This window comes from Erythrolamprus reginae, chromosome 10 (assembly GCF_031021105.1).
Source record: "Erythrolamprus reginae isolate rEryReg1 chromosome 10, rEryReg1.hap1, whole genome shotgun sequence".
NCBI classification, from domain to species: domain Eukaryota; kingdom Metazoa; phylum Chordata; class Lepidosauria; order Squamata; family Dipsadidae; genus Erythrolamprus; species Erythrolamprus reginae.
Genome location: NC_091959.1, coordinates 3,841,740 through 3,866,002, shown reverse-complemented (window position 1 = coordinate 3,866,002; position 24,263 = coordinate 3,841,740). Strand labels below are relative to the sequence as shown.

The following is a 24,263-nucleotide window of genomic DNA, read 5'->3' as shown; positions in this document are numbered from 1 at the left end:
CCCAACAATCTGGCTCCTCGCTTGACCGACCTCGGAAGGATGGAAGGCTGAGTCAACCTTGAGCTGGTCAGGATCGAACTCTTGGCAGTGGGCAGAGTTAGTATGCAGAGCTGCATTGCAACCATGGGGGGGGGGGGAGCAAGCAATAGTATTTATATACCACTTCCTAGTGCTTTTACAGCCCTCTCTAAGTGGTTTACAAAGTCAGCCTCTTGCCCCCAACAATCTGTGTCCTCATTTTACCCACCTCGGAAGGATGGAAGGCTGAGTCAACCTTGATCCTGGTGAGATTCGAATTGCCAAATTGCAAGCAGCCCGCAGGCAGCAGAAATAGCCTGCAGTACCGCATTCTCACCATTGCACCACTGTGGCTTATAGACAGATAATATAGATAGATAGATAGATAGATAGATAGATAGATAGAGAGAGAGAGAGAGAGAGAGAGAGAGAGAGAGAGAGAGAGAGAGAGAGAGAGAGAGAGAGAGAGATGAGATAAATAGATAGATAGATAGATAGATAGATAGATGAGATAAATAGATAGATAGATAGGATAGAAAGATAGATAGATAGATAGGATAGAAAGATAGAAAGATAGATAGATAGATAGATAGATAGATAGATAGATAGATAGATAGATAGATAGAAAGAACGGAAGGCTGAGTCAACCTGGAATCTTAATCCCTACCTTTGGCCATTCCATCTGGGTTTGTTGGTAATCAAAAGTAGTTAGTCTGGCTGTGAGCGTCTGGTTCTATTCTAATATATTCATCTCAATAATAATAATAATAATAATAATAATAATAATAATTAATAATAATGATAATAATTTATTAGATTTGTATGCCGCCCCTCTCCAAAGACTCGGGGCTGCTCACAACAATAATAATAACAGTATACAATGTAACCAATCTAATATTAAAAATTATCTAAAACCCATCATTTAAAAACCATGCAACACAAGCATACCATACATAAACTATATAAGCCCAGAGGAGATGTCTCAATTCCCCCATGCCTGGCGATATAGGTGGGTCTTGAGCAATTTACGAAAGGCAAGGAGGGTGGGGGCAGTTCTGATCTCTGGCGGGAGTTGGTTCCAGAGGGCTGGGGCCGCCACAGAGAAGGCTCTTCCCCTGGGTCCCGCCGGACAACATTGTTCAAATACTCCTCTCCCCCCCCCCCTTTTGTTTGTTATCTAGAAACGAGGATATAATATGGGTTGCTGTTCTCTTTTTTCAATTCCTCATGTTCGTACGAAAAAACAGATGTTTTGTCTGGGGCAAATATTCTTGCGTAATTTGCCCCCCGGAATAGAGTGTCATCTATAATTATCCACCTGATTATCCAGGCCATTTAGTTCACTAGAGGATTTTAAAGCACTTTTTTTTCCGGAGAGAAATCAGTGTAAAGATCTGCAGCCAGTTCATCCAAATGAAGTTGAACGCGAAGCTTTTCATACACTGCTTTACCTTGTTTGTTCCAGTCTCGTGAAGTTTATTAACCCCTTGTCCTACCTAACTGAGAGCAAAGGGTGGCAGGTGGGAGATCTGGATTAGACCCCCTTGGCCTTCTCAAAGGCAGCCGTTGAGGTGGGATAATTAATCCTCTTTTCCTTCACCCTTTCTGCAAGACTCTGTATATTTATTTATTTATTAGATTTCTATGCTGCCCTTCTCGAAACGACTCAGGGCAGCATACAACATTAAATATAACAATATTTATTTTTTAATCACATTGAAAACATGTACAGTGGTACCTCTACCTAAGAACAGCTCTACTTAGGAACTTCATTTGTTCCGTGACCAGGTTCTTAAGTAGAAAAGTTTGTAAGAAGAAGCAATTTTTCCCATAGGAATCAATGTAAAAGCAAATAATGCGTGCGATTGGGGAAACCACAGGGAGGGTGGAGGCCCTGTTTCCTCCCAGGAGGTTCCTAGAGAGGCCCCACGGAGGCTTCTCCCCACCTTTTCCGGAACTGTTTACTCCCAGGATATTCCTGGAGAGGCGCCACTGAGGCTTCTCCCCACCTTTTCCGGCCCTGTTTCCTCCCAGGAGATTCCTAGAGAGGCCCAACGGAGGCTTCTCCCCACCTTTTCCGGCCCTGTTTCCTCCCAGCAGATTCCTAGAGAGGCCCAACGGAGGCTTCTCTCCGCCTTTTCCGGCCCTGTTTCCTCCCAGAGGATTCCTAGAGAGGCCCCACAGAGGCTTCTCCCCACCTTTTCCGGTTACAGTTTCGAAAGCTCGGGATTGTAAGTGGAAAAATGGTTCATGAGAAGAGGCAAAAAAAAAAAAATCTCGAATACCCGGTTGCTATATAGAAAAGTTCATAAGTAGAGGCGTTCTTAGGTAGAGGTCCCACTGTATTTGCAGTGGTGGGGACTGGTTTTTATTTTTGTCTTTCCTTGCTGACTTCTTTAGGCCTCCTATAGAAGGTGGAGTTTCTGAAGTTGAAATAATCTCACAACAAATAGAGGAAGAAACCAGGAGCGTTGCACCCGTGCAGCTTGTTAATTTTGCTTACCGGGATTTACCTCTGGCTGCACTCGATCTGTCCGTCGCAGGGTCCCAGCTCTTGTCAAATTTGGATGAGGAATACCAGCGGGAAGGGTAAGCCCATTTCCCTTTTCTTTTATTATTATTTTTCCTTATCTTTAACCTTTTTTTTTTTACTTTTCCCTTTTAACATTTTCTTTATTAAAGGAACTATTTTTAGGTTAGGTTAGGTTAGGTTTATTGGATTTATATGCCGCCCCTCTCCGCAAACTCGGGGCGGCTCACAACAATAATAATAATTAAAAAAAACAGTACAGTACACAATACCAAATCCAATGCCCACCCATCCAGTTACAATTTAAATTAATAATCTCATAAAAACAGTATATATAAAAAACAGGCACACAGTCAATCAATCAACAAAACAACATGGGCAAGGGGGAGGTGTTTTAGTTCCCCCATGCCTGACGGCAAAGGTGGGTCTTAAGGAGTTTACGAAAGGCAGGGAGGGTGGGGGCAATCCTAATCTCAGGGGGGAGCTGGTTCCAGAGGGTCGGGGCCGCCACAGAGAAGGCTCTTCCCCTGGGTCCCGCCAGACGACATTGTTTAGTCGACGGGACCCGGAGAAGGCCAACTCTGTGGGACCTAACCGGTCGCTGGGATTCGTGCGGCAGGAGGCGGTCCCGAAGATATTCTGGTCCGGTGCCATGAAGGGCTTTATAGGTCATAACCAACACTTTGAATTGTGACCGGAAACTGATCGGCAGCCAATGCAGACTGCGGAGTGTTGGAGTGATATGGGCATACTTGGAGAAGCCCATAATTGCTCTCGCAGCTGCATTCTGCACGATCTGAAGTTTTAATTAGGTTTGGTAAATTGGTTAATTTGGCAATATTTTGAGATACTATTCAGCTTTTCTTCCCCCTTGATTTTGTTTTTGGAAGTTTTGGGGGTATTTGTTTCTTTTTTTTATGGGCACTTACTGCTAAAAAAGGTTAATACATGAAAATTGATATGGAGGAGATATGGAGAAATTGGAATTATTACGGCCTAATTAATCTAAGATGTATAAAATTGCGAAACAGCTTAAAAGTTGTACAGTATTAGCTAATAGCGTATTAGCACAATATAAGAAAGTTGAGCAGCTATTTTTTTGTCCAGATGTCAAAAGCCAAGGAGGTTGATCATTTAAATATGTTAAAGGGTTAAATAAGGTTCAGGAGGGAAGTGTTTTTAATAGGAAAGTGAAGCCAAGAACAAGGGGACACAATCTGAAGTTAGTTGGGGGAAAGATCAAAAGCAACGTGAGAAAATATTATTTTACTGAAAGAGTAGTAGATCCTTGGAACAAACTTCCAGCAGACGTGGTTGGTAAATCCACAGGAACTGAATTTAAACATGCCTGGGATAAACATCTATCCATCCTAAGATAAAATACAGGAAATAGTATAAGGGCAGATTAGATGGACCATGAGGTCTTTTTCTGCCGTCAGTCTTCTATGTTTCTACGTATGTTGCATTGGATCTGTATACCGTATTCTTAAAACGGAACTATTGTGAAGCAATTTGATGTTGTTGGTACTTTACAGCTTATTGTAAAGTACGAATTGTGATTGGAGAGAAAAATAAAAAAATTCTTTGCCAGGAGAAGCGTAAGCACACATTGTTACTTACTTTTAACTCCCCCCAAAAAACACTTTTTTCTTTAAAGAAAAGAAACAAGGGAGGGAGGGAGGGAAGGAAGGAAGGAAGAAAGAGGAAGGAAGGAAGGAAGGAAGAAAGAAAGAACGAAGGAAGGAAGGAAAGAAAGAAGGAAGGAAAGAAATGAAAGAAAGAAAGAAGGAAGGAAGGAAAAAAAGAAAGAAGGAAGGAAGGAAAGAAAGAAAGAAAGAAAGAAAGAAAAAGAAATATTCCAGTAATTTAATCTACAGAAAAGGAACTCTGTTTTTATGCTGTTATTCAATCATTGTCCTAATCTCTGGATTCATCCCCAGGCAATGCCAGTTTTGTATTGTTGCTCTTACCCAATTTCGCTGTTTGCTTAGAACTCTTAAAATTATTATTTTAATCCCCTTTCCGGGATTAAGAGGTTTGTTCATTGTCACTTTTGTTGAACCAAAAAACTCCAGTTTCTGATTTTGGACGGATTGGGTAACAAGTAGTTCCGCTGTCTTAATAAGAAACACGAGGTTCCGAAAAAAAAGATTTGCTGTTTTCTTTTACAGTATATATCACATTATGCGTAATGGGAAAGAATGGTTATAAAATGCTTTTAGGCTGGGTAACTTTTGGGTTCGTAAAATGCTTTTAGGTCGGAAATGGAGCTATAGGCAAATGCAGCGATTCTTCTCAAAAAGAATAAATAGCATTCAGGCTGATCTGGACATAATGCAGAATTGGAGGCAAAATGAATTTTTAGCAGAGTCCTCCAAGCAGTACAAAGAGCTGCTTAAAGAATTTCAGTTTAATGAATGGAGTTCAGCAATAGAAATACATCCATTGTTTTTTTTTAAAAAAAAAGCTTTTTAAAAAGTGGAAAAAATACTACCCCCACAAAAAGAGGATATACAGTATATCATTAAAACAGTAAACAGTTACAGCAACGAATAGAAAAGAGTAGAGTAGAGTAGAATAGAATAGAATAGAATAGAATAGAACTCTTTATTGGCCAAGTGCGATACGACACTATAATGCTGCCAACTAGCTTAGTAATTTCAGTAGTTTTTAATAAATTTTAAATGTTGTGGAGATTGTGATGGCTGTTGCCTCTTCATTTATAAATACACCCGAAACTCATATTTTTAGGACATCTATCTTTCTATCTCTCTCTCTCTCTCTCTCTCTCTCTCTCTGTCTCTCTCTCTCTCTCTATCTATCTCTCTCTCTTTATCTATCTCTATCTATCTATCTATCTATCTTTATCTATCTATCTCTATCTATCTATCTATCTATCTATCTATCTATATCTATCTCTATCTATCTATCTATCTATCTATCTATCTATCTTTATCTATCTATCTATCTATCTATCTATCTATCTCTATATCTATCTACCTACCTACCTATCTATATCTATCTATCTATATCTATCTATCTATCTATCTATCTATATCTATCTATCATCTATCTATCTATACCTGTCTATCTATCCATCCATCCATCCATCCATCTATCTTCAAACTTACAAAGCATACAAATCCAATAAATAAATAAATAAAATAAAGAACTGATAAAGGAATAAAGGGAGACTACTATAGATCTGTTTCAAGCTATTTAGCTCTCATCATCTAGCCATACCCTTACTGGGATTTTATATATAAACCTATTTACATACATACACACATATATACATACACACATACAGACACAAACACACATACATACGTGTGTGTATTGCAGTTGGTCATTAAGTAACATTTTGCTCATTAAATACGAATCTGACTTCCCCATTGACTCTGCTCGCCAAAAGGTCGCGAAAGGGGAATCACACAACCTTGGGACACAGCAACGGTCATAAGTATGAGCCAATTGCAACAGCATCTGATCATGCAACCATAGGGATGCTACAAAGGTCGTAAGTGTGGAAAACAGTCACCTCCCTATTTTTTCAGTGCCGTGTTAAATTTGAACGGTCACTAAATGAACTGTTGTAGGTCGAGGACTGCCTAAATATTTAGTTTTCAGACCTCAAGGTTGACACATCCCTTTGTTACATTGGATGCTGCTGTGGACTGGGTTCTGCTGAGCCCAACTTTGTGTCTTGGCAGTTCTGTGTTAGCAAAAACTTCAGAAGAGAAGGATTGAGGGGTCGTGATTTCCGACAGTCTCCAAATGGGTGAACAGTGCAGTCAGGTGGTAGGGAAAGCAAGTAGAATGCTTGGCTGCATAGCTGGAGGTATAACAAGCAGGAAGAGGGAGATTGTGATCCCACTGTATAGAGCGCTGGTGAGACCCCATTTGGAATACTGTGTCCAGTTCTGGAGACCTCACCCACAAAAAGATATTGACAAAATTGAACGGGTCCAAAGATGGGCTACAAAAATGGTGGAAGGTCTTAAGCATAAAACTTATCAGGAAAGACTTAATGAACTCAATCTGTAGAGTCTGGAGGACAGAAGGAAAAGGAGGGACATGATTGAAACATTTAAATATGTGAAAGGGTTAAATAAGGTTCAGGAGGGAAGTGTTTTTAATAGGAAGTTGAACTCAAGAACAAGGGGACACAATCTGAAGTTAGTTGGGGGAAAGATCAAAAGCAACGTGAGAAAATATTATTTTACTGAAAGAATAGTAGATGCTTGGAACAAACTTCCAGCAGATGTGGTAGATAAATCCACAGTCACTGAATTTAAACATGCCTGGGATAAACATATGTCCATCCTAAGATAAAATACAAGAAATAGTATAAGGGCAGACTGGATGGACCACGAGGTCTTTTTCTGCCGTCAATCTTCTAGGTTTCTATGTCTTTTCACGCGGCTGCGTTTGATGGCGTCACGTCCCCTTCCCCCCCTTCTCCAAGTCACACAAACTGTGACATCTGTGAACAACTTTGAGTTGGAGTGTTTGTAGTGGCTCATTACCAGAGTATTATGGTAATCTTCCCTCTCCCTCCACCCGCGTTCTGTGTTGAGCATTCGCTTAAACAGCGGTAGGTTACACAAATTGTCAGTTGGAAATAGAATTGGCTTTGTACACAGGCTGCTGCGAGATTCCTCCTTTCTTCGTAAATTGGCATCTTGCCCTATCAGCATATTTTTTAAAACCTTCAGTTTAAGATAGATAGATAGATGGATAGATAGATAGATAGATAGATAGATGATAGATAGATAGATAGATAGATAGATAGATAGATAGATAGATAGATAGATGGATAGATAGATGGAAAGATAGATAGATAGATAGATAGATAGATAGATAGATAGATAGGTAGATAGATAGACAGACAGATAGATGGAAAGATAGATAGATAGATAGATAGATAGATAGATAGATAGATAGAGAATCTCACATAGCAGTTTGCTTTATTAAAAAAAAAATCAGCAAAATTATATTTATTTCCATAAATGCTCCATTGCTGATGAAAGCGGTTTGATCTTCTCCTTTGAAGAAGTTTAATTTGTTTTGGAATTCGCTTGATCAAATTGCTGTCTCTTGATCGATGTATCCTACTTAAAACTGGAAATAAATTTATCTGTTGGCTTGGTGGTTTTGGTTTTTTTTTTGCAACTTATATCTAGTCTGCCAGGTAAAATCCAGGCATCTATTCTTCTACCACTTTGTTAGCAACTGGAAATATTTTTGATGGGTGTTTTGATGGTTCTTTGGTTGTGTGTGATCCTTTTAGAAGTTTGTTGTTATAATAATACACTGCTTTTAAATGACCGTATAATTTACAAAATACACACTTGTTACTTACATCCCTCAAGAATGATAAACATACATTTTGTAAGTGAAGACTTTTAAAAACGGAGTTTTTCTAACCGATCCTGATCTTTAATTGTATCTTTTTGTTGGTAGTAATTTCAGACCCATTCCAATGTCTATATTTCTCCCCACTTGTTTTATTTTTGCTTTTAACAAGGTGAGCCCATTAACATTCCAGTTTATATTGCCACAGTCGCTTTAAATATAGGCGTCTCTGCCATCTACTGTCCATTCTTAGGAATTTTTAAAAATCGCAGAACTAGAATAAAAATTTGGGAATGACATATAAATAAATGAAACAGGAATCTAGATTTCAGAATGTAGAAATATTGTTGGGAGAAGAAAGCAGTTATTTATTTTTAAATGTAAATAGATCATCCCGTGGCTACGATTTTAGATAATACTGCAATTTAACATCGCTATAACTCCTGCGTTATCTGTAATTAGCTCCAAGTTTTTGATAGATGGCAATTGAAGTCCTGAGAGAATGACTTGGGAAGTTCATTCGTAAATTTGGGGCCGACTTTGGTGCTCTCTGTTCTGTTGCATTATGTAAAGACTTAATAATATTTGCTCTAGAACATTAAGTCCTGTAGAGAAAGAACACGTTCGGTTGCGTTGGCAGAAGTTTCAAGGAAGAGTAAATGCTTTGCATACTGAAAAGATTGCTGTTCAAATCAGTTGTCGGTGCCTGAAATTAAAATGCTCAGGTAGCCAGCATTGGGAAACTTCTCTGCAGTAAACTGATCTTCACTACTGGATGAAATGGTTTAGTGCTTTGATTTGGGATAAGACTGCACACGTTGTCTTAACTGTTGTGGCTTTACTCGTACAAAACGTCGAAGCATAGGAATAACAAAGCAGGTAAATACAAGAAGCAGTAATGTTTATGTTCATTCCGCCAAAGTTGTTTGAAGAATTATGGTAGGCTTTGTACCTTCCTTGATGTTCTGAAAAATGTAAAATTGGAAATTCCCGGTTCTGGGGTATATGCAGGCACCCTATTAAGCAACATGAGAAAATATTATTTTACTGAAAGAGTAGTAGATCCTTGGAACAAACTTCCAGCAGACGTGGTTGGTAAATCCACAGGAACTGAATTTAAACATGCCTGGGATAAACATATATCCATCCTAAGATAAAATACTGGAAATAGTATAAGGGCAGACTAGATGGACCATGAGGTCTTTTTCTGCCGTCAATCTTCTATGTTTCTATTAAATAAAACAATCAGATTGCAAGTTATCAAAGGTCACTGAATCTAGATTTTGAAATGCTTTTCAGTTTTTAAACATATGTAAAGGAGTCCTAGACTCTTACGGCCACTGGTTTTAAAGTACAGTGATACCTCGTCTTACAAACGCCTCATCATACAAACTTTTTGAGATACAAACCCGGGGTTTAAGATTTTTTTGCCTCTTCTTACAAACTATTTTCACCTTACAAACCCACCGCTGCCGCTGGGATGCCCCACTTCCGGACTTCCGTTGCCAGCGAAGCACCCGTTTTTGCGCTGCTGGGATTCCCCTGAGGCTCCCTTCCATGGGAAACCCCATCTTCGGACTTCCGTTGCCAGCGAAGCACTCGTTTTTGCGATGCTGGGATTCCCCTGCTGGGGTTCCCCTGCAGCATCGCAAAAACACAGAAGTCCAGAGGTGGGGTTTCCCTTGGAGGGGAGCCTCAGGGGAATCCCAGCAGCGCAAAAACGGGCGCTTCGGATGGCAAAAGGGTTGAATTTTGGGCTTGCACGCATTAATCGCTTTTCCATTGATTCCTATGGAAAACATTGTTTCATCTTACAAACTTTTCACCTTAAGAACCTCAGGACCAAGTATGGGAACTCAGTGGAAGGATGGTCCAGTCACGTCCTTTCAGCCCAACTATTTACGATCCCTGCTAAGAGGGGGTGAAAGGGAGAACCCCAGATTAAATTCGCGTCCTGCATCTGAAGGAAAGGCAGGATATAGATTTAATCAATAGAAGAGTAAAGTAGAATAGAATAGAACAGAACAAAACAGAACAGAGAATAGAATAGTAGAGTAGAATAGAACAAAACAGAGAATAGAATAGAACAGAGAATAGAATTCAATAGAATAATAAAGTAGAATAGAATAGAGAATAGAATAGAATAATAGAGTAGAATAGAATAGAGGAGAATAGAATAGAGAATAGAATAGAATAATAGAATAGAATAGAATAATAGAGTAGAGTAGAATAGAATAGAGTAGGATAGAATATAGGATAGAATAGAATAATAAAGTAGAATAGAATAGAGTAGAACAGAATAGAGAATAGAATAGAGAATAGAATAATAGTAAAGTAGAATAGAATAGAGAATAGAATAGAATAGAATAATAGAGTAGAATAGAGTAGAATAGAATAGAGAATAGAATAGAATAATAGAGTAAAGTAGAATAGAATAGAGTAGAATAGAATAGAATAATAGAGTAGAGTAGAATAAAAGAGAATAGAGAATAGAGTAGAATAGAACAGAGAATAGAATAATATAGAGTAAAAGTAGAATACAATAAAATAGAACAATAGAGCAGAGTATAGAATAGAATAGGAGTTGGAATCTAGTCCACCCCCTTGCTAAATAATAACAGACTCTTAACTACCCGCCACCGCTTCCTGCTCTAACAGACCCCAGCTGCTTCTGTCTTGCTCTCCTTTGCCTGCCTGCCTTTTTCTCGCCTTGTCTTCCTCTTCTTCCTCCTTCCCTCTGTTTTTCTTCCTTCAGATCTAACTGGCTTAAGCCGTGCTGCGGGAGGCGAGCGGCCGTCTGGCAGGTATTTTTGCTCAGTGCGAGTCTCAACAGTTTCCTGGTAGCCTGTGTAGTTTTGGTGGTCATCCTCCTGACTCTGGAGCTCCTAATAGATATAAAGCTTCTCCAGTGTGAGTAGCAGGCTTTGTCTTTGTTGATTTTCCTTTTTTTCCCCTCCTTTTGTTTTCCTTCCTGAAATGTCTGAGCAAACCCGTAGGATACAGGGGGGCCTCGGTTTACAACAGTTCGCTGAGTGACCGTTTGAAGTTTATGACGGCGCTGGGGTGGGGGGAAGGGAGTTCTGACCCTTTTTCCAGGGGTGAAATCCTACAGGTTCTAGAGAACCGATAGCGGAAAGTTTGAGTAGTTCGGAGAACCGGCTAAATACCATCTCTGGTTGATCCCCGAGCGGGGTGGGAATGGGGATTTTGCAGTATCCTTCCCCTGTCACGCCCACCACGCCACGCCCACCACGCCACGCCCACCATGCCACGCCCACGGAACCGGGAGGGGGAAATGTTTTTGTTTTTGTTTGCAAAAAGTTTGTTTTTTCCTCCATCAATCCGTACATAAGTCCATATACCTTCAGATATTACAATATTACAGTTTGGGGCCAGTTCCAGTGAAATCCCTGCTGTTTGTTCTGGAATGTTATGTGTCTACCTGTCAGTGTCTCTGCACTTATTATTATTATTATTATTATTATTATTATTATTATTATTTATTAGATTTGTATGCCGCCCTTTTCTGAAGACTCGGGGCAGCTCACAAGACATAATATAAAACAGTGCATATAAACAAATCTAATTAATTAAAAACTACAAACTGAAAACCCAATGTAATAAAATCAGTCATCTAACTTGCTTTTTTTGTCCTTAATTGTAGTTTCAAGCGCATCGCAATTTGCTGGCGTCATTCACTGGATCAGTCTGGTTATCCTGTCTGTCTTCTTCTCCGAGGTAAAAGAGAAATGTGAATTGTTTATTTATTTTTATTTATTTATTTATTTTGTCCAATACACAATGAGGGTTTTAGTGGGTATATATATATACCCACTAAACTTATTTTAATGTGATAATGATTAGGGAGAAAACACACACACACATAGTAAAATACATGATGAAGCTTATAGAGGAGATACTCATAGTAAAATATATCTAAGAAAGAATATAAGAGAAGATATAGGAATAGAACATATCAATGAAAGAATAGAAGAGATATAGGAATAGAAGAAAGGTATAGGAGATATAGGAGAGCAATAGGACAGGGGATGGAAGGCACTCTAGTGCACTTGTACTCGCCCCTTACTGACCTCTTAGGAATCTGGAGAGGTCAACTATAGATAATCTAAGGGTAAAGTGTTGGGGGTTTCGGGATGACACTATGGAGTCCGGCAATGAGTTCCACGCTTCGACAACTCGGTTACTGAAGTCACATTTTTTACAGTCAAGCTTGGAGCGGTTAATATTAAGTTTAAATCTGTTGCGTGCTCTTGTGTTGTTGTGGTTGAAGCTGAAGTTGTTGTGGTTGAAGCTGAATTGTCACCATATGGGAAAGAAATAGGGCTGGATTTTCTTGCAGGAGAATGTCGTTCCCTACCCATCCTTCAGTAAACGTATTTTTTAATTGGGACTTAACAAGACTTTTCACTTTTTTTAGAAAGGGGCTTTCCCAAACTTATTTTAATGTGATAATGATTAGGGGGAAAACCGGTATACAGTAGTCCCTCACCTATCGCTGGTGTTACGTTCCAGACCTGGCCGCGATAGGTGAAATCCGCGATGGGGAATTTATCGACTGATAGTACTTATTTAAGTATTTATATTGTAATTGTTTGGTAAGTTTTCATTGTTTTAAGTGTTTATAAACCCTTCCCACACAGTATTTATTTTAGATACAGTATTTTAATACAGTATTTACAATTTTAGATTTATTTTTTTTTTTTTAAACCCTGCCCATCGAGTTGGGCGGGCTGTTTAAATCTGCCGATCGGCTTCCTCAGAAACCCGCGATGAAGTGAAGCCGCAGTAGGTGAAGCGCAGTATAGCGAGGGACTACTGTACAGGCTCTCGATTAAGAACAGAGAAAGAAAGAGAGAGCCATAAATAGCTGCTTTTATTGACAGATGCTTCTCCCATTGTCACTTGAAAGTGTTGAAATGAGTGGCACGATCAATAGAGACGAGAACAATTGGCCTGTACAGTGTTCCAGAGGGCTGAGTTGTGGCATTGTCTACAATTAAAGACACACCAAATTGTTAAAACCAGGGGTATCCAATATGGCAACGTTAAGACCTGTGGAATTATCCCCAGCTAGCTCTGCTGGCTAGGGAATATTGGGAATTGAAACCCACAGATTTTAAGATTGGCAGATTGGACGCCTCTAATTTAAACTGTCCAGGTTCTGTTAAACGTTATTTGCAAGCTTGAAGTGCCTGCGTCTTAAGAGATTTAATTTCTCAATTCCTGCTTGTAAATGGCCAAATTCATACTTCATTAGGGACGTATCTTGTTGCCAAACTTCAAATAAGGCATTAAATTGGCTTAGCAGCTGTTTTCACTTAAATCGTGGTTAGGCTCATTTGCGTCATTTTGACACCTCCGAATCCATCAGCAATTGGATAAGAAACGGATAGTTTTAACCTTAGGTTCATCCCTAATTATAGATTTATACACCGCTTCACGGTGTTTTACAGCCCTCTAAGCGGTTTACAGAGAGTAAACATGTTGCAAAATTAGTTACAAGTGCTAATTCCGTCTCTTCTCCCTCCTTCCCCTGGACTCTTTCTCACTCTCTCTAGACTATTTTGAGAATCGTCGTACTCGGCATATGGGACTACATTGAAAACAAAATAGAGGTAAGTCCAAAGTAGCAAAATCTTTTCTGACCTGTCCCTCTTGCTGGGCATTGCTGACGTTTCTGCTACTCGTGGTAGCAACTAGGTTAAAAGTCAAAATTCAAGTTGGGGTATTGTGCCCAAACTGGGAGCTCCTTTGCACAGAACCCTTGACTCACGGCCACAATGGAGCCAGGAAGATTTGATTGATTGATTTGATTTATTGGATTTGTATGCCGCCCCTCTCCGGAGACTCAGGGCGGCTAACATCAATAATAGAACAGTATACACAATAATCCAATAGTAAAAACAATTAAAAACCCATTAAAGTAAAAACCAAACATACATACAGACATACCATGCATAAAATTGTAAAGGCCTAGGGGGAAAGAGTGTCTCAATTCCCCCATGCCTGACAGCAGAGGGTTTTAAGTAGTTTACGAAAGGCAAGGAGGGTGGGGGCAATTCTAATCTCTGGGGGGAGTTGGTTCCAGAGGGTTGGGGCCGCCACACAGAAGGTTCTTCCCCTGGGTCCCGCCAAGCGACATTGTTTAGTCGACGGGACCCGGAGAAGGCCCACTCTGTGGGACCTAACTGGTCGCTGGGATTCGTGCAGCAAAAGGTGGTCCCTGAGATAGTCTGGTCCGGTGCCATGAAGGGCTTTATAGGTCATAACCAACACTTTGAATTGTGACCGGAAACTGATCGGCAACCAATGCAGACTGCGGAGTGTTGGTGTGACATGGGCATATTTAGGGAAGTCCATGATTGCTCTCGCAGTTGCATTCTGCACGATCTGAAGTTTCCGAACACTTTTCAAAGGTCGCCCCATGTAGAGAGCGTTACAGTAGTCGAGCCTCGATGTGATGAGGGCATGAGTGACTGTGAGCCGTGACTCCCGGTCCAAATAGGGTCGCAACTGGTGCACCAGGTGAACCTGGGCAAACGTCCCCCTCGCCACAGCTGAAAGATGTTTCTCTAATGTGAGCTGTGGATCGAGGAGGACGCCCAAGTTGCGGACCCTCTCTAAGGGGGTCAATGATTCTCCCCCCAGGGTAATGGACGGACAGATGGAATTGTCCTTGGGAGGCAAGACCCACAGCCACTCCATCTTGTCTGGATTGAGTTTGAATTTGTTGACACCCATCCAGGCCCCAACAGCCCCCAGGCACCAGCACATCACTTCCACTGCTTCGTTGATTGGTGCAGATGACAGACTCCAGAAATAAATTGGAACTTTGAGGAATACAGTGGTACCTCAAGATACGAACCCCTCGTCTTACGAACAACTCGTGATACGAACCCGGGGTTCAGAAAAATTTTCGGAGACTGCTGGGAAGCCGCGCGGCTGTTTTAAAAGGTGACAGCCGGGTGGCGGGGCTTCCCAGAAGCCTCCCGAACGCCGGTTCGTAACTCGAACAAAGTTCGTAAGAAGAGGCAAAATTTTTCTGAACCCCGGGTTCGGTTCGGGAGGTTGCTGGGAAGCCCCCCAGCCCGGCTGTCACCTTTTAAAACAGCCGCGCCGCTTCCCAGCTGTCTCCCGAAGCCGAACGCGGAAGTTCGGCTTTGGCGTTCGGCTTCAGGAGACAGCTGGGAAGCGGCGCGGCTGTTTTAAAAGGTCGCAGCCGGCCTGGGGGGCTTCCCAGCACCCCCCGAACCCCGAACCCAGGTTCGGGGGGGTGCTGGGAAGCCCCCCAGGCTGGCTGTCACCTTTTAAAACAGCCACGCGGCTTCCCAGCAGTCGCCGAAAGCCGTTTTTTTGAGGGGTTTTTTTGGTTGCACGGATTAATTGACTTTACATTGTTTCCTATGGGAAACAATGTTTCGTCTTACGAACCTTTCGTCATACGAACCTCCTCCTTGCACCAATTAAGTTCGTATCATGAGGTATTACTGTACTTTGACTTGGATTCTGGTTTAGTTTGCATGTTGCCTGGAACCTTGAACGTATACCTGATTCCCGTGAAATCCTTTTCGCGTTAGGTATTTGATGGTGCTGTGATCATCTTATCTTTGGCTCCCATGGTGGCATCTACAGTGGCTAATGGACCAAGCAGCCCATGGGATGCTATTAGTCTCATTATTACCCTGAGAATTTGGAGAGTCAAGCGAATTATTGATGGTAAGTCAACGATAAATTCTTGGTTTTGCTTTTTTAAAAAAAACCCTCAGTCATGCGCTGCCTGGAGTCACTTGTCTGGTGGAAAAAAGCGGCTGTATAAATTTTAAAGAAATCACAAATTAAAAATAAGCCATTCCTTTGTTAGATGGATAAAATCTGTTTTAGGCGAATTGCAAGTGGAAAACACAACTTAAAGCAACTTATTTATTAAAGGCGGATGAAAGTTTGGCGATGACATATGACGTCATCGGGCGGGAAAAACCGTGGTGTAGGGAAAAACCCCGCAAAGTATTTTTTAATTAATATCTTTGAAAAACCGTGGTATAGACTTTTCGCAAAATTCGAAAACCCGCGAAAATTAAGGGAACACTGTATTTGCTAAGTCTGCACAAGTATTACTGCTAGTTTTTTCTCATCATTCCTATCACCCTTCTCCTCCCACTTAGGACTGTATGACTGTAACTTATTGCTTGTATCCCAAGATTTTTATTAATATTGATTGTTTCTTCATTGCTTATTTGACTTCTATGACAATCATTAAGTGTTGGACCTCATGATTCTTGGCAAATCTATATTTTCTTTGATGAACACTGAGAGCATCTGCACCAAAGACAAATTCCTTGTGTGTCCAATCACACTTGGCCAATAAAAAAAATTATATTCTGGAAAAAAGAGGATACACCATCTGAAAGAGAAATTATTAAGAAAATATACGACTGTGCAGAAATGGACAGACTCACACAAAAACTTAAAAATAAGGAGGACTCAAGATACTATGAAATTTGGGGAAAATTTTATGATTGGGTAACAAAAAGAAAAAAAGATAAAACTTAAATTAAAATAGACTAACATACAGAAAAAAGATTGATAGTGACCAAATACAAAATTCTGATAACCTTTAACGGACTGGACATCTTCTTCAATCCAAACTGACCTTAAATAAAGTGTAGATCAGAAAAAATATCGAAAAACCGCGGCCACCATATGCCGCACAATGTTAATTAAAGAAATTTAGAACTGTTAGAAACAGTTCAAGGGGGGGTTCGGGCGAAGGAAGAGACAGAAGGCAAAAACCATTTAGACAGAAGGTTTAAATTTTATTTTTAGGTATTGATATATTAAGTCTGCCTTGTTGAAATGATAGAGTTTACTTTCATAGAACAATTATATGAGACAAAGATAATAATTGTATAGCTAATACTATATGTCAACATAATGATCCAAACTATGATGTACCTATTCTTCCTTCTTTTTATCTGTAAGTTTGTAATATAATAAAAACTATTCCCTTTGTCCTGTTGTGATTCATAGCCTATGTCCTGCCGGTTAAAGTGGAAATGGAGATGGTGATTCAGCAGTACGAAAAAGCGAAGGTCATTCAGGACGAGCAGCTGGAACGGCTGACCCACATCTGCCAAGAACAGGGGGTAAGTAAGGCATGATTCTGTTCTCAGGTCAGCGTCAGAAGTTTTTCGTTCTCGAATGTTGGCTTTGCTTAAAATTAATCAGGCAGGCAGGCATACATGTTTCTGTTAATAAACCAAAGTCCGTGAGATAATTATATCCAATCCAACCACTGTGAGTTCAGAGCATTAAAAAAGAAAGTGTAACATTGATGGATTAACATCCTGATCTACACATTGCTCCATGCGCCACTACCAGGCTGCACATGTGCCTTTCGGTCACAAGGTGGCAGCAAAGGTACTTATTTCATTTTCTGAGGTCAATCCATATTTCTGGATGCTAATTTATTTTATTTTATTTATTTTTATTTATTTATTTTGTCCAATACACAATGAGGGTGGAATGGTGGAAGGTCTCAAGCATCAAACTTACCAGGAAAGACTTCATGAACTCCATCTGTAGAGTCTAGAGGACGGAAGGGAAAGGGGGGACACACGATCAGAACATATTTAAATATATCAAAAGGTTAAATAAGGCTCAGGAGGGGAAGTGTTTTTAATAGGAAAGTGAAACCAAGAACAAGGAGGCCCAATCTGAGGTTAGTTGGAGGAAAGATCAGAAGTAACGCGAGAAAATATTATTTGACAGCAAGAGTAGTAGATGCTTGGAACAAAGTTCCAGCAGACGTGATAGGTAAATCCACAGTAACTGAATTTAAACATGCCTGGGATAAACGTATATCTTCTTCGGAGTCTTTGGAGAGGCGCGGCATACAAATCTAATAAATTATTATTATTATTATTATTTATTTATTATTATGATTATTATTATTATACCCATCCTAAAATAAAATACAGGAAATTGTATAAGGACAGACTAGATGGACCGTGAGGTCTTTTTCTGCCGTCAATCTTCTATGTTTCTATGAAAACCTAATTCCCCCTCTCTCTCTCTCTTTGGCTTCAGTTTGAAATTCGACAGCTGCGGGCACATCTGGCTCAGCAAGACCTGGACCTGGCAGCTGAGAGAGAGGCAGCTTTGCAGGTGCCTCACATGCTGAAGAAACAGACGGGCAACCGGTACAAAGTGGTCGCCGCCGGAGGCGATTCTGATGACGAAACCACCGAGAACATCACAGAGTTGCGTCCAGCTCGGGGTAAGTGGCTGAGATTCCCTTGTTAACGTTGTCCTTTCCCTTCCCCCCTGGCCCACAATGCTGTGAATGTTTCCTAACAGCCTGTGGAAATGTCAGATTCAGAAGGCGAAAACACAAAGCTGTCTATTACCTGATTTAAGAGATGTGGGAGAGGATAGTGGCGATGAGAATTTAATAGAAATTCCATCCGATATAATATGCATAGTGATACACAGGGGTGTAGCCGATAGTCCTTGGTTAAATGCCAAATTTAGAAGGTCAGAGAAAAGGAAGGAAGAACTTGAGTCTACGGAGAAGGGAGGTGTTAGTACACGGTACTCACCTGTTTTGGGGTTGCCTTGTAGTAAACTACCAATGGTAGTTTATGTCTGGAAAGAATATGTCTTTAAGAGCTTTGGCTGGTTTGGCCACAAGAGGGCGCCAGCACTATTCCCTGTGGGGGGAGTTTACTTTGAGATATTCTTAGCTGTGTGGTTTGCTATCTTTTACCACTTTGTGTTGTATATATGTAAATAATACTTTGTTAAATACTAACTGTTCTGTCGGGCTCTCTGGTAGACCTCTCCCAAAAATTCACAGGTACAAATTTCAGACACACACAGGTTTGAAAATTCAAAACAATGTTCTTTATAATGAAAATTCACTTAAACCAAGCCCTCTTTTGGTATAGCAAAGAGCCCTCGTCTCCAAACAACCTGGTAATTTGTACAAGTCCCTTATCAGTTCTGTGATACTTAGCTTGCAGCTGTGAGGCAATTCACAGTCCTTCTTCTTTCACAAAGTGAAACACACTTTGCTCTGGTTTAGTTTCAAAGTGGGGAAAAATCAGCACACAAAAGGTGAAAGTCAGTAAAGCAGTCACGAAACACAACGATCAGATAATCCTCCACAATGGCCAAACCCACAGGCTGCTATTTATAGCAGCCTGACTAATGACCACAGCCCCACCCAACCACAGGTGGCCTCATTTTCTTTGATAATAATCTCTCAGTTGTTGTTGCCTATGCATCGCTCTCCGCATGTGTGGCTGTATCATTAACTCTTGTTCTGAATCCAAGGAGGAGCTAGATAATTGATCTCCTTCTGAGCTGTCTGCCACACTCTCCTCCTCCCTGTCACTCATGTCTTCTGGGTCAGAGGAGCCTTCATCAGCAGATTCCACCTGGGGCAAAAAAGGCCTGCAGCATGTGGATGTCTCCCCCACATCCACAGTCCTTGGGGCAGGAGCTGGGCCAGAGTTAACCACAACAGTATAATATCTTTATTTTTCCCCTAACATCCAATGAGAGTTTACTTGGTTAAGGGACAGGAATTAGAAACATAGAAACATAGACGATTGACGGCAGAAAAAGACCTCCTGGTCCATCTAGTCTGCCCTTATACTATTTCCTGTATTTTATCCTAGGATGGATCTATTTTTATCCCAGGCATGTTGAAATTCAGTTCCTGTGGATTGACCAACCACGTCTGCTGGGAGTTTGTTCCCAGCATCTACTACTATAATATTTTCTCACGTTGCTTCTGATCTTTCCCCCAAATAACCTCAGATTGTGCCCCCTTGTTCTTGGGTTCACTTTCCTGTTAAAAACACTTACCTCCTGACCCTTATTTAACATATGTAGTTTTCCAAAGTGGGTTTTGCGTCCCAGTTTCATCAATCTACTTATATTTTTACATCTGAGTACATGGACTTGATAATTTATGTATATGTTCCTTGAGGGGTTACATTAGGAGTGGAAGAGAATAGCACACAAATTTCTAAGTAGTTTTGAAATCCACGTGATTTGCAGGGCCAACCTTAAACCTTTATGCTTCCTAGGGTATGTTTCTAGGTAGCTACAAGCCCAGAGTCTTTCAGCTGAGTCGTACATAAAACATGACAGACCCACCAGGCGAAATAAATCATTCCCGAACTTCTGTACATGGTACTTAAGCCTACTTAGAATTCACGGCCTGCTTGAAAAACAAGAGGGACTAAAATCAATTAGAATTTGTTTTCATGGAGGTTCGAGTTCAAGAAAAAGAAAGTTAGGTTGCAGTCTGGCAACGTTTAGACAAACGAGAATTTTGCCTTTGCTTCTAGCTGGACTAAGTCATTGAGTTACGACGACAATTGAGTCTAAAATTTATGTTGCTAAGTGAAACATAGAAACATAGAAGATTGACTGCAGAAAAAGACCTCCTGGTCCATCCAGTCTGCCCTTATACTATTTCCTGTATTTTGACTTAGGATGGATCTATGTTTATCCCAGGCATGTTTCAATTCAGTTACTGTGGATTTATCAACCACGTCTTCTGGAAGTTTGTTCCAAACATCTACTACTCTTTAAAATAATATTTTCTCACGTTGCTTCTGATCTTTCCCCTAACTAACCTCAGATTGTGCCCCTTTGTTCTTGGGTTCACTTTCTTATTAAAAACACTTCCCTCCTGAACCTTATTTAACCCTTTCACCTATTTAAATGTTTCGATCGTGTCCCCCCTTTCCCTTCTGTCCTCCAGACTAGACAGATGGAGTTCATGAAGTCTTTCCTGATACGTTTTATGCTGAAGACCTTCCACCATTTTTGAAACGCAAAATTTAAACACGCACTCTTGACAATTCAAATAATGTATATCTAAAGTTTCGCATTCCTACCATTACTATAGGCTGAGAAAAAAAGATTGCGGTGCATTGCTTTGTGGGCGGCCCTCGTGTGTATGAGGTTTATTAGTTTAGTCACTTACGACCGTTTTTCACACTTATGACCGTTGCAACATTCCCATGTCACGGGATCAGAATTCAGACGCTTGGAAACTGACTTGTCTGTATGACTGTTGCAGAGTCCTGTGGTCATGTTATCATGACTTAACCATGGTGCCACTGACTTAACAACTGCAGCAATAAATCGGACAAACTTTACTTAACATGGTGAACTGTCTCGCTTAGCAACGGACATGTTGGGCTCAGTTGTAGTCGTAAGTTGAGATCTATCTATCACCACCCCAGTCAATGTCTTGCCAATCTTAGACTCTCTCAGCCTACACCCAGATGGCAGCTCTTAACAGATTCAATATGCCAACCATTCACTGTAAAACTAAAACTGCCTTTAAATCTTAAGACAAAAACCTTTTGCCTTTATGGAGTACTAATGGCTCCCGAACCTCTTAAAATCGCCTTTATGAGCCTTTCATCTCTTCCATCACTTGTGAAACCTTCTCTCTCTCTCTCTCTCTCTCTCTTTTCCTTTCTTCTTTTAGACTTTGCAGAAATGTGGCTCTTGACTCATTTTAAAGTCAGAGGATTTTGGGGAAATCTTTGCAAAGAGAACGGCCTTGAAATTGTTTTTTTTTATTAAAGAAAATGTAATCTTTATTGAAGATAAATTGGGAGGGGATACATAAAAATAAAGGGACTGTGCAGATATCAACACAAGTGTATATAAACTTTGAATATACAGTTATAAATCAGAATATTGTACACACATATATATAAAAGAGGAAAGAAAGCTAAAGAGAGAGGGAAGAAAAGAAAGGAAAATAAAAAAAGAAAAGGGTGAAAGAAGGCGAGGAGTAAAAAGAGAGAAAGGAAGAAAGAAAAGACAAACTAAGCTCATATCTGTAAATTTATCAAGTGTCATAGATTATTATTATTATTATTATTATTATTATTATTATTATTATTATTATTATTTATTAGATTGGTATGCCGCCTTTCTCCGAAGATTCTTATTTGTTGACCCGATTACAGCTTTTAAGATCTTTACTATCAGTACAGATAAAAAATTTAAATTTCTAGACTTAGAGTTAAGATTTTTGTCGTTTTGAATTGTTTGTCCTTTTTCATTGATTCCTGATAAATTGTTTTTTAATTAAATATTTCAAAACATCTCCCTTTTTTTCTTCTAGCAAGAGGGGGGGGGTGCAAGGGACACGTGACCCCCCCTAATTGTTCGTGATGTGCTGAACTCTTTTTTCTCCTTTTCCCCGGTTAATTCCTGCAGCCGGGAGACCTTGTCTAGCCGTCCCATTAAAAACAATTACAAGTCTTGGGGACTTGGGAGTGGGTGATTATTTCCTTGTCCCCAGAGACATCCAGAGTTGGTTTATTAAATGAAGTCCCAATGAGGCAGCCAAACTGGGGAGGCAGTAATGACATTAAGGCTGTTTTTCATCCAAGCCACCATTCTTTGTTCCACAAATGCAAAATCTATATGGATAAACGGGAGGGAGGCTGTTTTCACAGGGACCCCAGGAAGCCAATGCAGGCAGCATCTTTTTCAACAGGTTTAATCACAAATCAATTGTCCTACTTAATAGCAAAAGACGGTCCAGATATATTCCTTAATGAAAGAATGCCACAATGCCAAAAAGAGGTTGATTATTGAAATGCCGGATAAATGATCCCAGACGATATTAAAAATATATATATATTATTCAGCGAAAGAAGCAAGAGAGGAAATGAATTGTTTATTTCAAAATAGCATTTGTGATCATCTTTTGGGGGCCAATATCTCTTTGATTATTAGAGATATTTAATTGCTTAGAACTCACACAAGCAATCGATTGATTTAAGGCACATGTGGGGAAAATCTCCTTAAGAGGCCCTAGCCCCATATTTTCATTAATCTTCTGTAGTTGCAAGTTTGTCGTAGGAAGGGATTCGTAATAAAAATTGGATTTATTTATTTTTTTTAAAAATCAAGCTTTTTGTCTAGTAAAACTGGAGCACTTGGCTACTTTATCAGAAGATTTGTCTAACCAATTATTTTTTATTTATTTATTAGATTTTATTTATTTATTAGACTTGTATGCCGCCCCTCTCCGTAGACTCGGGGCGGCTCACAACAATAACAAGAACAATGTAAAAAACAAATCTAATAATTTAAAAAACACTAAAAACCCCATTATTAAAATCAAACACACACACAAACATTCCATGTATAAACTGTATAGGCCCGGGGGAGATGTGTCAATTCCCCCATGCCTGACGGCAGAGATGGGTCTTAAGAACTTTACGAAAGACGAGGGTGGGGGCAGTTCTAATCTCCGGGGGGAGCTGGTTCCAGAGGGTCGGGGCCGCCACAGAGAAGGCTCTTCTCCTGGGTCCCACTAAACGACATTGTAGTTCAAACCTTTATTTTAATACATTGCAAATTTTAACCACAAGTAGTCAGGGTTAGGCTAGGAGGAAAGAAAAATTCTCTTCTTGTGCTAAGAAAAAGGAAATTATAGCTACATCATTTGCACAGTTGATATTATTGTGGAGTCCATTTAAAGAAAGCTTTAAATAGATCAGATATGTTTGGTCGCCAAAGGTCACACATTATAATTTGTGGGTCCTCCTCTGATTGGACTGAAAAAGAATTTCCAAGTGGTAATTCAGACAATATCAAGGTACTTATTCTGTAGAAGGCTGGGCAGTCTTTGGTCCTCTCTGAGTTTGTTTGGGGGGGGCGGTGTTTAAATAATGTTTAAATATTTTTTTAAAACAATTCTCCACGATTTACATATATACATCAATGCACATGCCTTAAAATATGTCAATAGTAAACATAGTTATACATTTTTATTCAATCAGCCATAAATCAATATCCAATTTTGCATCTACGGTATTTTATGTTACTATTCATCATGTTACTATTCATCATATTCCCATACATTTTTAAACTATCGGTGTCTCTTCTAAAATCATGTTTATATCATTTCTATACGTGTAAACTCTTCATTCAAATTTTAACAATTTTTTATTGGATTTTCTCCACAATACATCCATACATGTGCCTTAACAAAATACACATAATCTACATTTCTGTTTGATATAACTTGCACCTTTTATACATTAATTACCTGTCTGTTTTCCCTTTGTCATACTACTCCCCTCCTTCTATCTTCCTCTCTTCTCTCTACCTTTTTTCCTTCTCTCCTTCTCTCTCACTTTCCTACTTCCTTTCTCTCCCCTTCCTTCTCCCCTTCCTTTTCTCTCTCTTAACCTTTTCCTGAGTGTATATATTCAAAATCCATCTTATAAGTTAACAGACGGGTAATTTATGTTCTTAATCCCATTTAATGAGTTTGGTT

The 24,263-nt window shown here is 39.9% G+C and overlaps 2 protein-coding genes across 5 annotated transcripts in view; one reads left to right on the top strand and one right to left on the bottom strand.

Annotated features, from left to right (window-relative positions):
• The window catches only part of TMEM266 (transmembrane protein 266), a 51,718-nt gene that overhangs the window by 18,842 nt on the left and 8,613 nt on the right, over positions 1 to 24,263 (top strand). Inside the window, exons 3-9 of one of the 2 annotated variants that reach the window (XM_070762261.1) lie at positions 2,419 to 2,607; positions 10,662 to 10,816; positions 11,571 to 11,644; positions 13,486 to 13,542; positions 15,505 to 15,643; positions 16,955 to 17,070; positions 18,014 to 18,203. In XM_070762261.1, the coding sequence (XP_070618362.1) occupies positions 2,419 to 2,607; positions 10,662 to 10,816; positions 11,571 to 11,644; positions 13,486 to 13,542; positions 15,505 to 15,643; positions 16,955 to 17,070; positions 18,014 to 18,203 (920 nt within the window). The remainder of the gene's footprint in view (positions 1 to 2,418; positions 2,608 to 10,661; positions 10,817 to 11,570; positions 11,645 to 13,485; positions 13,543 to 15,504; positions 15,644 to 16,954; positions 17,071 to 18,013; positions 18,204 to 24,263) is intronic. The other variant, XM_070762263.1, reaches the window with a different exon arrangement.
• ETFA (electron transfer flavoprotein subunit alpha) overlaps positions 16,720 to 24,263 on the bottom strand; it is a 55,820-nt gene continuing 48,276 nt past the window's right edge. The window contains exons 13-14 of one of the 3 annotated variants that reach the window (XM_070762266.1): positions 17,480 to 17,512; positions 16,720 to 17,172 (exon numbers count right to left, since the gene is read on the bottom strand). The gene's annotated coding sequence lies outside the window, so the exon portion shown is untranslated. The remainder of the gene's footprint in view (positions 17,173 to 17,479; positions 17,513 to 24,263) is intronic. The other 2 variants (XM_070762268.1, XM_070762267.1) reach the window with 2 other exon arrangements.